At 41.4% G+C, this 16,190-nt stretch overlaps 1 protein-coding gene across 1 annotated transcript; it reads left to right on the top strand.

Moving 5' to 3' along the window:
- Window positions 1-176: 176 nt before the first annotated feature.
- On the top strand, window positions 177-16,023 carry nol9 (nucleolar protein 9). The gene is made up of 13 exons (XM_034087728.1): window positions 177-362; window positions 3,554-4,081; window positions 4,158-4,368; window positions 4,527-4,657; window positions 4,844-4,979; window positions 7,373-7,469; window positions 7,755-7,852; window positions 9,669-9,836; window positions 9,920-10,172; window positions 10,402-10,516; window positions 13,183-13,357; window positions 13,978-14,111; window positions 14,399-16,023. Exons 2-13 carry the CDS (start codon window positions 3,611-3,613, stop codon window positions 14,513-14,515), a joined length of 2,106 nt encoding a protein of 701 aa, XP_033943619.1. The 5' UTR covers window positions 177-362; window positions 3,554-3,610; the 3' UTR covers window positions 14,516-16,023.
- The last annotated feature ends 167 nt before the right edge of the window (window positions 16,024-16,190 follow it).

Genomic DNA, 16,190 nt, shown 5'->3' with positions numbered 1-16,190 from the left:
GCTTGTTGTCCATTATTAAACATCTACAAGCACATAAGTAACGATGTAATTGCCTCACATATAATTATTATCTGTGCCTACATTAATTTCGTTCTTTTTGTTGAGTTCATTCATATTTCAGATAAAATGTAATAGTTCTGCGTAGTTAAATGTAAATAATGAAACTCCGGGCTAGCCTTTAGTCGACCATCTGGAAGCGGGGTCTGTTTGTGGCTCACACATGTTAGTTAGCTTGTTAGCACTGCTGCAGCACAGTTGGCCATTTCCTTGGCTTCACTTTTCCTAAATAAGAACGCTATCTATTTAGTAAAATCACAACTGGTCGACTTCATATTTCTACGTTGTCTTTACACAATTGGGGGGTAAGTTTTCACCTCCTCAATGCATTAAGATCAGATAGCAGTTAGCATAACTGTCAGTTGTTTCAGTTCTGTGATGGGTAGACGAAATGTATTAAATGTTTCTAAAATGTATTGTATAATAGCGAGTTATACTGTCGTATGTTGTATGTGTGTTTTTGAATATTGCTCCACATGTTGATATACTAAAGTATATTATAATACGTATGTTGCTACCTCGTTTTACGTCTTACAGTGGTTAGCTTAGCATTCAACTGCTATCGAACTGCTGCAAAATCAAACTAATATGTGTTGAATAAGGTTTTTAAATATTTTTCTTTTACTTTATACTCTACTACATTTGAAAGGAAAATGGTTAAGTTACTAGCCACTTTTTAATTTTAAATAACAAATAAAGTATGCTATTTTATTGTGGGATGAGATAAGAAATGAATGACAGTGGTGTAAAGTAACTAGTGTAGTGCCAGGAAAAGGGAGTCGGAAGCGGTGTATTAAGAACAGAGTTCCAATCTTTATTAGCCATTAATAACAGAGAGGTTAACACATCAACTGCTCTGCTTGACAAGCTAGCAGGAATAGAAGCTAACGCTACAGGTGTTCCCACTAAAGGGTCCGTGTGGCAACACAATACAGAGGTGAATTATGTCCAATAACGTGTCACCACACTAGGTACATTAACACAAGTACTGTAGTTAAGCACAATTTTGAGGTACTTGTACTTTACTTTACTGTACTTTAGTATTTACATTTGTTGTTACTGTGTACTTCTACTTCTTTACAATTCAGATGTTAATAGTGTGTTTTTACTTTAGTGTCATATAGACCGTTCGGCCACACGAGGACGACCGAATACGGCACTAAACGACTGAGGAAACGATAACGGGTCCCAAGGTGGATAGAAAGGCATACGCATCTCTCTGGGGGGTCAAACGGCTCCGTGTGTACGCCCTATCCGAACATTTTCAGATCACTGATAGTGATTGCGCAATAGCCCCGCCTCTTCTGCTCACCTCCGCTTACCCCGCGCCATTGCTGAAGTGTTTTGCCACCAACAACAACAATGGCGGATCGCAGAGTTGCTATCGTGCTCCGGACGCTATTGACCATGCTACAGTTGTTTGTGCAACATCTACAGCAATAATGATGAGGCAATAGCCACGCCTCTCCCCACCTCTGCTGCTCACCCCCGCTTCAAAGTAAACTGCACCCTGAATTCAGATTATTGATCTTTCTCTCGATATGGACCTAAACGCGAGTGAAATCTAATCTGACAGGACGGAGACACGCAGCTCTGCTCACCTGCAGCTCCTCCCGCTGCAGCAAAACACACACTTCAAGTCAGATCATCGCCCTTAGCTATTTTAATTACCTCTCAAACTCCCTAAACTAGTTATAAATATGTTTATTTTTACTGTCGGCCGGGTCACTCATTACTGGATCAGCTGCTGCATGAGACAGACACTGGCGCTGTCCGAAGAGAGGGAGGAAAAAGAGAGGCTCCGTGTATTTTATTATTATATTATATAGAGTCGTTATTCACTTGTTTTAAAGCTCAATAAATAACAAAGAAGACCTTTGACCGGCACTTTTATAATTGTGTCCGGAAGATTTAAACTTTAATTCACGTTGACTGGCGAAAAACTCTGCCCGGTTCCCTCGGCCCCCACCGCGGAGAATAAACAGAAGGGCAATCATGACAACCATGCTTCTTCGCTGCCTTTGTGGAGGAAGTTACAGCGCCACGTACAGGCTCGGCATATGTACTGCAGCTTCTCCAGCGGTTGGAGCTAAACGGAGCGGTCTCGTGTGGACAGACACTATCCGGATAACTATTGCGTGTGGACAGAAGCTTGTTTGCGTTAATCCTATGCGTTCAGCCGTTTTCGTCCTCGTGTGGCCGCAGCCAGAGAGAGAGAGAGAGAGAGAGAGGGGTGTGGCTTGTGCATTTGTGTTTGTGGATGGTAGAGCGACAGTGAGGGAGCGTGTGTATGTTTCAGGAAGTGAAACGAGGCAGCAGAAAAACAGAGGTCTGTGATGTATTTTGTGAAACAGAAGAACAGCTAAATAAATGCAACGGCCTCCCAAGAAGAGCTCGCCTCTCTCCAGTCATTGAAGCTAAAATGGGTTATTGAAGCTGAAGCTTGTTGCTTCTGCCCTCCTCGACTACGGCCTGGGAACCGACAGGAAAGTTCAACACACAGATGGCCAGCTTTCAACTAAATACACAGCCACGCAAAAACTGCGGCATTTGTACAGCGCCTTATGGGTACTGCAATTTGTGAAGTGCTTTCCTCCGTGGTGAAACGATCAGCACCACGGAGGAAAGCGACAGAAAGTCACCTGCAGTTAGGCGGTGCGTTGCGTGCATGGCTTCCTTCTGCAGGTAACGGGGAGACGCGCTCTGGCGGCGGTCTCGTTCAGGATCCGAAAATACAATTTAAATATTTTGCACACTTATTCCACTTATTCCTCGTGTGCCACTGGTTACGGTGCCAGGGGTTGCCGACCCCTGATGTAGATTATAAATGAACAAACACTTTAAAAATACTTTAGATGTACCTGTATTACATTCACATTCTACCGAGCAGTAAATCAAGTAATCAAAACTAGTTCCACCTTGATAAACACATTAATCAGTAATTATAATCAAAACATATAATATTAATGATTGTGAACATGGCCAATCTGCATAATGAGTACTTTTACTTTTGGTACTCCAAGAAGTATATTTCGATTCTATTACTTTTACTTGAGTAACATTTTGATTGCAGGACTTTTACAGAGTATTCCTACACTCTGGTACTTCTACTTTTACTTAAGTACACGATCTGAGTACTTCTTCCACCTCTGATTAATGATCCTCGCAGTATATTCGCACTCCGTATATACAATAATGTGACATACACGTTATTGCGTCAACAATTTTGATCAGATAACATAACATTTATTGTGAAACGGACCATTCTGTAAAATGTTTCTTTGATATTTGTTTTCTTTTTTGCAGTACTTTACATTATTTCTACACTTTAATAGTACTACCTTTATTTAAGTGTAAGAACTAACATCTTCCACAATTGGTTATTGCTGAGTTACTTAGTGAAGGCTAATTTCCAGCTATTCATTTTGACCCTAGTCAACGTAGTGGTGACACCTGTCCTTTCAGATGCTAATTGTCTCTTTCTCTCTATTTGCAGCCCGCCCCCTTTTTGTTTTAATCAGCCCCCACAAGAGTAGTTGTTGATCACAGAATCATGAAGGCACATAAACCCACACAGGTGAAGGGCCATGCTAAATCTCAGAAGTGGAAGGATGTGAGGGGCAAACGGAGCCGGCCCCCCATCACTTCCTCTGAGCTCAACTCCAGTCCTGTCGTGGCCAAAATGGCGGTGGTGCACAAAGCGTCTCAGAAGAAAAAGCCCTCCGTCAAGAGATTAAAGAATAAAGCAAAGCCTGTCTCTCACGCCAAGACAAACACCCCTCAGTCTGTAGTTCAGAAACCTCCCACACAGGCTAATGGAAGCTCAGTGTTTAAAATGGACAATGATTCAAATGACTCCATGGAATGGAAGAAGTACTCCCAGTCTATTCATGGGAATGGGGTTAAGACCTCAGGTGAAATACAACATATAATCCCAGTGAGACTGGAGGGAGGGTCTCTCCATAACTGTGCAGAGAGAGATGATCGACGAAACCACGCAGTGCTCGTCATGCAGAAGAATCAGGTATGCTTTGGAAAATTAAGTAAAGGTCTAACAACTAAGATTTTTTTGACTAAGCATTACATTTCCTCTCCGTCAGACCCTGTGTTTCCGTGGGAAGTGCCACCTGACCTGTCTGTACGGCCGGGTGGAGGTGATGGGGTTCACCATTGAAGAAGGCCAGCAGTCATATCCTCTCTTCTCCCCAGCGTCACATTGTCCTCTGACCATTAGAGCACTGGAAAACTCTGATCAGACCAGAGATGACAAAACAGAGGCTTCACCCATCCTCAAAAAGTACCTGACATCAGGTAAATCAGCTCGAACCATGTTATAAGGGAGGGGTCAATATTCTATTAATTTTGCCTATTTCAGATTAGGATTTCTCAGTTGGTGACACGTTCAAAGCTGTGTTTTAGAAACATATTGTTTTCTATCCGTACTTACTGTTTGAATTTAAATGTTGCAGCATCACGGAAGAAATTGCTAAAAAATGTTACAACAAACTCCTCCATCATCCTGCTGGAGCCCATGGAGACGCCTCTGACGCGGTTCCTGTCGAGCTTCACAGATCTCAGTGAACTGTTCAGCCCCCCAGTGGTGAGTTCACTGACTGACAGTGTTCACCTGATCACAAGAAATGTATCAACACTGAATGTGGAATAGAGCTGGAACTGGGAGACGATGAGAATCTTAGCAGAATTCATGAATAGGTTAATGTCTTAGGTATTTTTCTAAATTCTTGCACGTGTTAAACAGAATCTTTTCTCCCCCGTTTGTTTGCAGAGTGAACTCATGTCCGCTGTTCTTGACACTCCACTCAATGGTCTGGGGATGATTCCCTTGGTGGGAGCCATCGAGGGCCTGAAAATGTCAAAGAGCTACAGAGAGGCTCTCAACATGGTGGTCCGTGCCTGCAGAGGTAAGCTCCTCTTAGATATGCCACTAAAGGTTATTGAACACTGAGCTTATCTTGGGCTCATGTTTGATTCATGTTCAAGATCACTGTAAAAGTGTGGAAGCCAGGGGTGTCCAAACTACGGCCCAGGGGCCAAATGCGGCACATTTTGAAACGTCCCTCGGCTAATTCAAAAAGTATAATGAAATATGGCCCACAAATGAAACTTGTGCTTGTAATATATGGTACTTCTTAAATATATATGTAACACAACAATATATTACACAGTATTGATGTCTTAATATGCCCACTTTTCAAATAAATACAGTCAATTGAAGTTAAAAACATATTCAAACAAATCTTAGTAACTTAATTACATAACAAGCTTGAAATCTACCCTTCATATTTCCTCTTTTTATCAATCTGAAGCTTCTGTTTTAAAGAATGTGCTGCCAACAAAGTAAATGGAACCCTGCGGTAAACTGTGGTGTAGGCCGTTGTGTTTCTTAAAGCATTTTCAAGTGTCAAGCATCATTTATTTGATTGATTTTGCTAACTTATAACTTCACTGATATGGCAATATACCTCTAGTGAGCGGCACAGCCCTTCGTATATTGTTCTGTATCAGGGGGTCCGCGGGGTCTTAAAGAGTATTAAAAGTTGATAAATCAATTTAGCGAAAATGAAGGCTATTAAAAAGTATTAAACGGCATTTTCCAAGGTATTACATTTTGTAGCTTGTTTTCAATAAGTATACAAATGGTCCAAAGAGGTTGTATTCTGCCGTCTGCCTGAATGTAATCATGGCGTAGGTGTGTAGTGTGATTCTGTGTAGTTTATTTATGGCATCCCGTTGGATCTGACGTCATCTGAACAGGACATCGCACGCTCACTTCTTGATGGCGCGCGAAGGTCCGTTTACGCCGGTTGCTAAGCAACATCGTTATGGGGAAATGCAAGTTTGCGTCCAAATGGTTGGAAGATAAGGAGGAAGGACAATCAATACTGTAGACCAGGGGTGCCCATGCTTTTTTGAACCGAGAGCTACTTTTTAAAGTTGCCAGTCTGCAGAGATCTACCAGTCCAAATAGAGAGGCGTAGCCATTACTGACAGCCTACTACCAGGTAAATTCACAATACTTGTATAAAACTGACCTTTGTACGATTAATACTTCATAAAATACTGCAGATCCTTCATCTTACCTCTTTCTAGTCTACACACATACAAGTATTTAACTGAAGTTACACAACAGTGTTGTTGATACAGAGTTGGAGTTTATTCACACGTCACACTACAGTGGGTAATGTTTTCAAGAAACATTGAACAGTGCTGCCACATATGACACAGGGAAAAAGAAAAGACTCTTTCTTTGCCATTATATAAAAATAGTGTTGCTACAAAAGTATAAATGAGGCTTACTAATAAGACAGCTCAGATCTGAAGCTACACAGGAATCTGCTGCCAAAGTGCAATAAAAAAACAAGATTAATAGAATCAAACCCTTTTTTGTTGCATTTTAGTCGAGTATAAAAATAAATGCCTTTAAAATAGGATGCAAGCAACACTAGTTTCTTAACCTGAATTGATAATAGACTATAATCAATTTAAGTTTGCATTCTTATACCATTTTGTACAATAATTATAATGAATAAGTTCAAACAAACTAAAACTTACAGCTGATTAATAACGGTATCTAACTTGAGTTTTTATTATATCATAAACCTGTTGAAATGCTACAGTTATTTTTACTGTCCCCCAAAAGCGCATCGGCAGCCTCCGGGAATGCTTCTTTCACAACTTCGCCGTCTTTGAAAGACTTCATGTGTTTCGCAAGAACGTGACTGACACGCATAGGCGGCACGTGAGGCTCAGGTTTGGGAAGGCTAAATAACTTTTTTTACCTGACGCTGCCCGCCTCCGGCGTCTATAGAAAAGAGATCAACTCAGTGTGCGGAGTTTAAATCTCTCAAGTCATATTACAGGATAAAGGAAATACAGTTTAAACTGCCGTATGCAGAGAAGACGCCGACGTGTCGCACTTATCATTCATACTAGCCTACATCATCAATCACAAAGCTTTGATGCGTTCAAGTGCATTATTCTGGCACAAGACGATTATGTTATAGGACATTAACGATAAAACAGAATATTGTTGTTCTATTTTTAGACAGATCTCGCGATCGACTGGGAATCTCCCCTGCTGTATATAGTCAATGTGAGGTAAAGTGTGTCGCCAAGGTAACCGGTTAAAACTCAAAGTGGCGATGAGGTCTTAAAATGAATGGAAAGGGTCTTAAAAAAGGTCTTACATTTGACTTCAAGATTCCTGCATATACCCTGTGTATGTGGCCCTCAGTGAGAAAAGTTTGGATGCCCCTGATGTAAGCATATCTGAACACATGTCTGTCTTTCACAGGGGACCTGGATGGTTGTGCAGTCATCCTCGTATGTGGATCCAAAAATGTTGGCAAGTCAACGTTCATCCGCACCCTCATCAACACCTTACTGAACCAGTGAGTTCCATTCTAATACAGTTGCTCATATTTTTATATTTCTGCTTCGAAATGAAACTTAATAAGTGTGTGTGTGTGTGTGTGTGTGTGTGTGTGTGTGTGTGTGTGTGTGTGTGTGTGTGTGTGTGTGTGTGTGTGTGTGTGTGTGTGTGTGTGTGTGTGTGTGTGTGTGTGTGTGTGTGTGTGTGTGTGTGTGTGTGTGTGTGTGTGTGTGTGTGTGTGTGTGTGTGTGTGTGTGTGTGTGTGTGTGTGTGTGTGTGTGTGTGTGTGTGTGTGTGTGTGCAGCACTGGTAGTGTAGATTACCTGGAAGGTGACCTCGGTCAGACAGAGTTCACTCCGGCTGGATGCCTTTGTTTGGCGAATGTCACAGAACCACTTCTGGGTAAGTTTGATCATCCTCCTACTCTGAAGCCTTTACAATGCTGTATAAAACATGCATAGTTGACATCTTCCTTTATAGTAAGACATAATATGTGTTGTAAGGAATAGTTGTCACATTTCCTGGTAAAAACTTTGAGTTTGCTCTCTTGCAAAGAAACAAGAGGAAATATTTATTTTTCTGTCGACCAGCACCAATAAAGCTCAATAAGTTGTATGTTGGTTTTATGTGTGTACAAATGATGCTAGGTCAAATGGAAAATATAATATGTAAGGGGTTATGTACTAACTCAGGCATGAGAATCACTCACCTTTCGGCGAAATTCGCCGTTTTGAATCAAAATAGGTCGTTTGTGTGATTCATGTAGATCTGCAATAAAAATATGTTTGGGGTATGGGGGGTCTGGGAGTAATCTGCGGCCGCGAGCTGTTATGTGCCATCATGACACGGATGGTGTTCTTTTTTTATATATTATAATTCAGCGCGAGCTGTGTGCTCGAGTCTTCCTGCCTGTCGGCTCTGCTGCTCCGCGATGATGGTCTAGCTTCAGCAGCCACATTACCTGCTACGGGTGCGCTCGTTAATATTAAATGTGCGGTCCAGAGTCACTGTGGTACAGACTGGACCGCTGGTGAACAGCTGTTAGAACGGGCCGTTCAGGTGTTCAGAGCAGAGCTCCCTGTCGGAGCGCAGAGCGTGATGTGCACTGAAAAGTGTTTCTGTCGCAATATTATCGTTGAGCTAGCTAGCATACATTGTCACTATCTGCTAACGTTAGCTTTAGCCTTCGTTTTCTAATAGTTTTTTTTTCATAGGCGATAAACGGAGGTGGTATAAATATAGATCTTGTACTTGAGTAAAAGTAGAAGCACTCAGATATTGTACTTGATTAAAAGCAGAAATACTCAGATCTTGTACTTGAGTAAAAGCAGAAATACTCAGATCTTGTACTTGAGTATAAGTAGAAGTACCAGAGTGTAGGAATACTCTGTTACAGTAAAAGTACTGCATTCAAAATGTTCCTCAAGTAAAAGTAGAAAAGTATTCTCATCAAAATATAGTGAAAGTAGCGACAGTAAATGTAGTCGTTGTGCAGATTGGTCCATTTCAGAATAATATATATGATATGTTTTATAATGATTGATCAAAGTGTTCTCAAAGCTGGTGAAGGTGCAGCTAGTTTGAATGACTTTGTAGACTGCAGGGTAGCTGGTGGATTTACTCTAGGTGGAACTAAAGTCTGATTTAACACTTGATTATATTTCACATCATTCATCCACATCTCTGAAGTAATTAAAGGTATTAAATACATGTAGTGGAGGAAAAGTACACCATTTACCTATGAACTGTAGAGGAGAAGAATAATAAAGTACAAGTATCTCAAAATTGTACCCAAGTAGGCTATAGTACTTGAGTTTATGAATTTAGTTACTTTACACCAGATGCCATAAAGATAGAAAGACTCAGCCTTGAACAGAGGCCCAATTTCATGCCTGACTAACTAGACTGTTTTTTGTGCTGTAACTTCATATTAATCATACAGACATAAGAGTGATACTCATCTAGACTATGAAATATTGTGTTATTTAATTGCGACGTGTGTGACCCAGGGACTGCTGATGGAAATAAGAGAATAGCTTAATTTGGCTTAAATCACCTCTTCTCCTAATAAAGACATAATAATGATATTTAAAATATTTTCCAAAAAAATTCTAACTATTCCTTTTAATGTTTTATCTGAAACGTCCCCCCACTTCTGTTTTTCCTCTACTAATTGTTTAAAACGTGATTAGTGGATTTATATTGAATTGTCTTCCAGGTCCTCCTTTCACACATCAGACCTCCCCAGAGCACATGATCCACTTCGGTCACACGTCATGTGAGACGGACTTGGAGCGGTACCTGGAGTCTCTGAAGACCCTGTGGCGCAGACGGTCCCCGGGCAGAGAGACCACCGTCGTCATCAACACCATGGGCTGGGTCAAAGGTCAGCTCCTCTCTGGGACTGAATATAAGTATTCTCTCTGTACACAGTGTCTGAACATGTGCTTGTTTGGGGTCTGTCCACAGGATTTGGGTTTCAGCTGCTGGTGGACATGATCCGCTTCTTCCCCGTCTCACACGTGGTCCAGCTCAGTCACAGCGGGGTCACTCAGTGTCCCTCCATGACTCCAGAGTTTCTGAGGACGGCGCACGGCCACCAGACGCACCCCCCTGCTGTGACCGCTCTGGACGAGTTTACCGAGAGCCACAGCCCCCCCAAAAGTTACACTCACGTTATCGTACAATCAGAGTTCAAGGGAGCCGGGAGGCAAGGAACCGCGTAAGTACACCTCAGTCAGCACATTGACATATAAAGGTAAAAGTGAATAAAAACAGCCTGCATTTTAATCAAGTTTTTCATTGCCATATCTATACTGTAGCTAATGTGCACATGACAATAAAGCCTTGCATCTTGAATCTAGCTGTGCAACCCTCATCCTCTTAAAATGACAATTCATTAACCTTGAAAACTTTATTTATTATATATGTGTGTCCTTTGTATTTGACAGGAAGCACCAGCGCACCAATGAGCTGAGAGAGCTTTCTCTGTTGGCCTACCTGAGTCAGCTGCAGTCACCTGACCCCGGACCAATCAGACCTCTGCACACCCTAACCCCCTACCAGGTATGTGAGAGCCATGATTGTACACACAGATATTTTTTTGCTAGAATTTTACTAGGGCTGTATCCGAATATTCGTTCGTTGGAGTACTATTCGGGTTTCAATTTCGTTATTCGGATATTAGTTTTTTTTCGGTTTTTTATTTATTTATTGAAAACTCCAATATCAACGTAAGAGCTTGTGCCTCTTCGGGGGGTGCTAACACTTAACCATACACTTAATCATTTACTTTCTCCGTCTTTATATGTAGACATTACTTTTTCTCCGTTAATCTCTGTCACGTTGTTTCCATAGCAACAACAACTTCCTGTCAACAGCGCTAACTCTCCTTCAAAATGCATGTCCATACAAAATAGGAAGCCAAGCCAAATTACACTTGGCATATACAACTGCAACGAAAGTAACAAACACAATGCGATATCCTTTTCAATTTAAAATAACACAAATTGGGTTACATTAACAAATAACTATAAAACAACAATACTGTAGAATAACAAAATGAATGCCGTGAATAACCCGAAAATACACATGTTGAAGCGGTTCGCTGCTGATTACTACGGTTCTAAGGATTTAGCAGCCAGGTATAAATTACACAGTTATTAACGGCATATATATATTGCATATATTGCACATAGTTGATTGGTATTTAGCAGCAAGGGGTGATATAGTCTGTGTTGTGGTGTGTTTAGAGGAGGGGGGGTCTACTAGGGGCTGTGCTGGTTGTATAGTCTGACCGCTGCAGGAAGGAAGGACCTGCAGTATCTCTCCGTGAGACAGCAGGGGTGCAGCAGCCTGTCGCTGAAGGAGCTGGAGGGGGTGGGACATATTGTCCAGCAGGGAGGACAGCTTGGCTGCCATTCTCCTGTCTCCCACCACCTCCACAGTGTCCAGAGGACAGAGCTGGCCTTCCTTACCAGTCTGTTCAGTCTCTTCCTGTCAGCAGCCGAGATGCTGCTGCCCCAGCAGACCACACCATAGAAGATGTCTGATGCCACAACAGAGTCGTAAAAAGTCTGAAGGAGTGCCCCCTGCACCCCGAAAGACCTCAGTCTCCTCAGCAGAAAGAGTCTACTCTGTCCCTTCTTGTACAGAGCAGCAGAATTATTATTATTAAAACAGTGGTTCTCAACTGGTGGGTCGCGACCCAAAAGTGGGTTGCTGAGCCGTTTCGAGTGAGTCGCAGATGTGTGAGTGAAGAAAAAAAGTCAAACTTTTATTTTGAAGGCCCGATTTTCTAACGCTGTGCATGCAGTAGGCCTTGGACTGAAAGTACCGGAGACCATAAACTGTTTTGAAAACTTCTGTCCCGTAGTGATCATCTTCTCAATAAAACATCTTTGCTGATGTTTTTTCGAGTCTTCTGGCCAATCAGAATCAAGATTGTTTCCGGAAGTCCCCACGGAGAATAACTTTGCGGTATAACTACTCTTTATACATCCATGGGTACAACTTCAGATACAAATGAACACATAATGAAATATGACCCTCGGTTTGATGATTGACAGGTCACAGAACAACGGGGGCTATCTACCCTTACCCACAATTTAAAGTAATTCACACAGACTCTCCTCTTTGCTCTTCTCTCTGTGAGGAGCAGCAAGTTCAGCTTCAGAACAAAGTGAAACACAAACAATGGCATGAAATATTATGAATATGTCGGGTAGTAATAGATGTATTTATTTTCTTCTCAGAGTGTACCAGAATGAGTAGTTTATATGTTAGCATTTCTAAAAATCTCCTGGGGGAGAATCCAGACCCCCTTCTGGGGTTGGGTTTTCAGCACGTGGGCCTTTTATGTGATTCAGTTCAGCTTTGATTCCATCATCTCATCAAACCTTATTTAAAAGCATACTTTAGTTCTGTGAAGGGATATATGCACTGTACTTCACTTTAATTAATATTGTATGCTGCAAAGCGTATATATTACAGCACCATTTTTTGTTGAATAGATGTGAGTGGTTCAAAATGTCAGGTCGCGATCTATTGACAAAGGAAAAAAGTGGGTCCCGAGGCCTGACCAGTTGAGAGCCACTGAACTAAAATACAGTATATTTGTTGACAATAATTCTCGTTCAAACCTTGCACACAAATATTTGTATTAATTTATCTTTTTTTTCTTCTTGAATACGCTCTCAACTCTACAAACAAGAGTGGTGCTCATCTAGACTATCAAATAGTTAAAGTGTTCTTTAATTGGTGTGAGTGTAAATGCCCAGGGACTGTTGATGGAAATAAGACAATGGCTTCATTTGGCACCCCTTCTCTTTTTGAGATCTATGCTGTTTTATGCATGGTCCAATGTTTCTCGTTCAAACCTTACACACAAATGTTTGCCTTCATTCATCTTTATTTTTAATTGAATCAACTTTACACGCCGAAGATGGCTTTAAGTCTGTCGTACTTTGTAGAAAATGTATGTTGTATTTTCCATGGTTTGCATGCTATTGTAACACGTTGAAATGCTGAGCTTCATTGTTCATATGTAACAGTTTAACAATGAGTTTAATCTTACATGGTCAGGTTATACAACCTCTGAGACTGTAGGACTTGATGCAGGAGTATTTGGTCTTCTCCCATTTAATTATGACTCTAATTTTCATATTTCAGTTTGTGTACAACTGAACCATCAACATGAATAAGTGCCTAACCATTCTTCCTCCTGCCCGCAGGTGCCCCAATCAGCGGTGGCTCTGGGTGTGATCCACTGCGAGGTGGTGCCCTCTCACATGTTTTACGCTGCTAACGCCAGTCTGGTGGCCCTCTGCTGCCTGGGAGAGAAAGTGAGCAGCAAGGGAGGCCCCGTGCTGCTGAGTCAGGCTCCCATCTGCCCCTGCGTGGGCTTCGGTAGGTGACCCTTCAACTCTGTGAGCTCAGAGGGGCAAACAATAATGTCTCAAGATCAGGAAGGAATAATCTATCTTCAGCCAAACCTCGCATTCAATAGTCTCGTTTAGTTCTTGCATAAATATTTCAATTAATCCTTGATGTGGTTTGGAACATAATATGGTGTTTAATCACGGCGGCTTTTCGCTCTCTTCTCTCTTTAAAAAAAAAAAAGGTTCATTTTTTTGTTTTGTTTAAAGCTACGGACCCAGGGCTCAAATAGAGGGGTATGAGGCATAAGGCGCGTTCACACCGCAGTACTTTTCCCACTTTACTTCCGATATAGTTCCGAAATGGCGGCGGCTTCATTTGCCTAATCCTCCCCAGGGACTTATTCCGGTGTGAACGCGATCTGTACTTCGTTCATGAGAACTAAAGAGTTCCTTTGTGGGAAAAGTACTGCGGTGTGAAAGCGCCTAAAGCTAGAATGGGTGATCTGTTTGGTATTTTGAGCAAAACACTAGATATACATGTTTTGTATATATCTGAGACCTATAATGTATGCCTAAAAATAATATAATAGGAGACCTTTAAATACAATCGTTAAATTCAGTATATATTTACATGCTAATGTGTTCCAGGTGTGCTTCGAGGTATCGACTTGGCGCGAGGTCTGTACTTTTTACTGACGCCTGTTGATCCCTCCATCCTTCGTAACGTCAACTGTTTCCTCCTGGGAGCGATATCCCTGCCTTCCTGTATCCTCACAACACAGGTCAGAACACTTCTCTGGTCCATCTCTTTCACTTCCTATCTTTGGCATGTCAAATATCATTACGTATGTGCTTAACATACATAACATTCATCTGTTTGCAACTCACATATATCATAGCCTATATGTCAAGTACTATATATAGTCTATTCTGGACAGTTTCTATCATATTCTGTTTCTATTATATCTATTTTATTTGATTGACCTGTAGCTATGCACACACATGACAATAAAGGCCTTGAAACTGAAGCTTTTCTCATAACGTATGGTATCTTTTGTCCTTGTTCCAGCCTGGCTTTGATGGAGAGATGCCCTACATCACTAAAGACTACAGCTTTGATCTCACCGGTGCAGGAAAGCTGCGAGTCTTCAAGGGACTGACCAGACCCAGTCAAATGGGGAATTAGTGACATTTCTTATACGTCTTTTCTCTGTACCCTTCTTACCTGCTGTTTCCCACCCAAAGCAGTAAGGATGGGCCTTTCCCTGTACAGACCTGAGGTTGAGATGGACAGTTTTTTACTTCAAGATTCAGAGAGACGGAGCAGCCAGCGTCACAGACTCTGCAGGAAGAGATGGCTGCCTTCCTGTTGGTGGACGTACAACCTCTTACATCTGAAGGAACAGTGAAGGAGTGCGTTTCCTTGACAATAATATCACACTTTGTACTTAAAACTCTTTATTGTCGTCTCTCCTTTGTGTTGTAATCAATACAAATAGCTGCCGGATATTAAACAAAACACACCTTCTGCTCAGACTTTGTGGTTTTATTGATTTCAAGTGCTGTCATATAGTCGTAGATCCATGTAGACTTCAACCATGTAATGGATTAGGATTACTGTGAATCTGAAGCCCATGTTGTCAGCTTTGTGCTTAAATACCAGTGACATTTTTTTTGACTTACTGTTTTAACTGCTGTACATTTGGTCTTGTCTTAACGATAACAACCTGTTCTTGCACCGGTGGGTCATTAAAAGTGTTTTGTAAATGCAACTTGTTTACTTTTTAAGCCGATGTGGGATGTAAACGATTCATCAAAGACTAATGGTTCTACATGTTGTCCCTCAAGGGGGCAGCAAATGGATTTGGAGATTTTGAACAACAGCAGATGTTCACTTACAATAAGTTTTAGGGCAGTAATTAAAATATATTAGCCTGTGAAACAGAATAACTTCTTTCATATTCAAATTGAAGAAATTCTAATTAAAGAAATAACAAACCCCATGTCTTGTAACTACCTAAACTGGCCTCAAATTATGTTACGTGAAAATTAGAAGGAGTACTGGGTCGTAAACATCCACTCACACAGTGAAGAATTGCTAATTTGTTAAGTGGGCTGTTTTAACATCCCCTCTCTGTCTGCCCCCTCGCTCTTCTTTGTCTGCTGCTCCCCGCCTCTTTATGGAGGCTGCGGAGCACACAAACACAACACAGCTACATTTTGGCAGTGTCATTGTTTTGGCTTTGTCAGGTCAGATGTTTTCCCATGCAGACCTCATGCAAACCAAAGAGAAATCCCTCTGTGGGGGTGACACGAGACGGCCGGCACGAACATGAATAAGCAGAAATAACAACACACATCTGTGAAAAGGCTTTGAATACAAATTCAAATGATGAATGTTATGAAAGGCTAGTATAACCTGAAATATGTTGTTACTTCACACTTTTCTTAATTTAGTAGTTACTTAACTGCTTATCTGGGGGTGAAGCTTGAATGAGAAGGCATGTATGCAAATAAAAACTGTTCAATTTGTATTTTAAGCAAAGAAACAAAACGTTTCCAAGATCTAAATAGTGGATTTTTTCCCAACACAGGATTGGTGGCAGAATCAGTCGTCTTTTTAAGGCCCTAAAAAGTATAAACAGACATCTGTGTTGTGTAGCTCTGTTTTGAACAATAAACCTTGTGTATCAACTTGTCTGTGCCTCACTTATGTAACGTCCCCCCTCCCAAACAAACAGTGCGTATGTTGCCTGCAAACACAATTGTGCCGAGTAAAGTAACAATGCAGAGGCAGCGTACCATTATAACTCAAATCCCTCTGTTCAATTCAAAAGAACATGTGAGGAGAGAAACTCCCC

Source organism: Pseudochaenichthys georgianus, chromosome 7 (genome assembly GCF_902827115.2).
Source record: "Pseudochaenichthys georgianus chromosome 7, fPseGeo1.2, whole genome shotgun sequence".
In the NCBI taxonomy this organism is placed as follows: Eukaryota; Metazoa; Chordata; class Actinopteri; order Perciformes; family Channichthyidae; genus Pseudochaenichthys; species Pseudochaenichthys georgianus.
The sequence above is the reverse complement of the archived record's forward strand: the minus strand, read 5'-3'. Positions and strand labels throughout refer to the sequence as shown.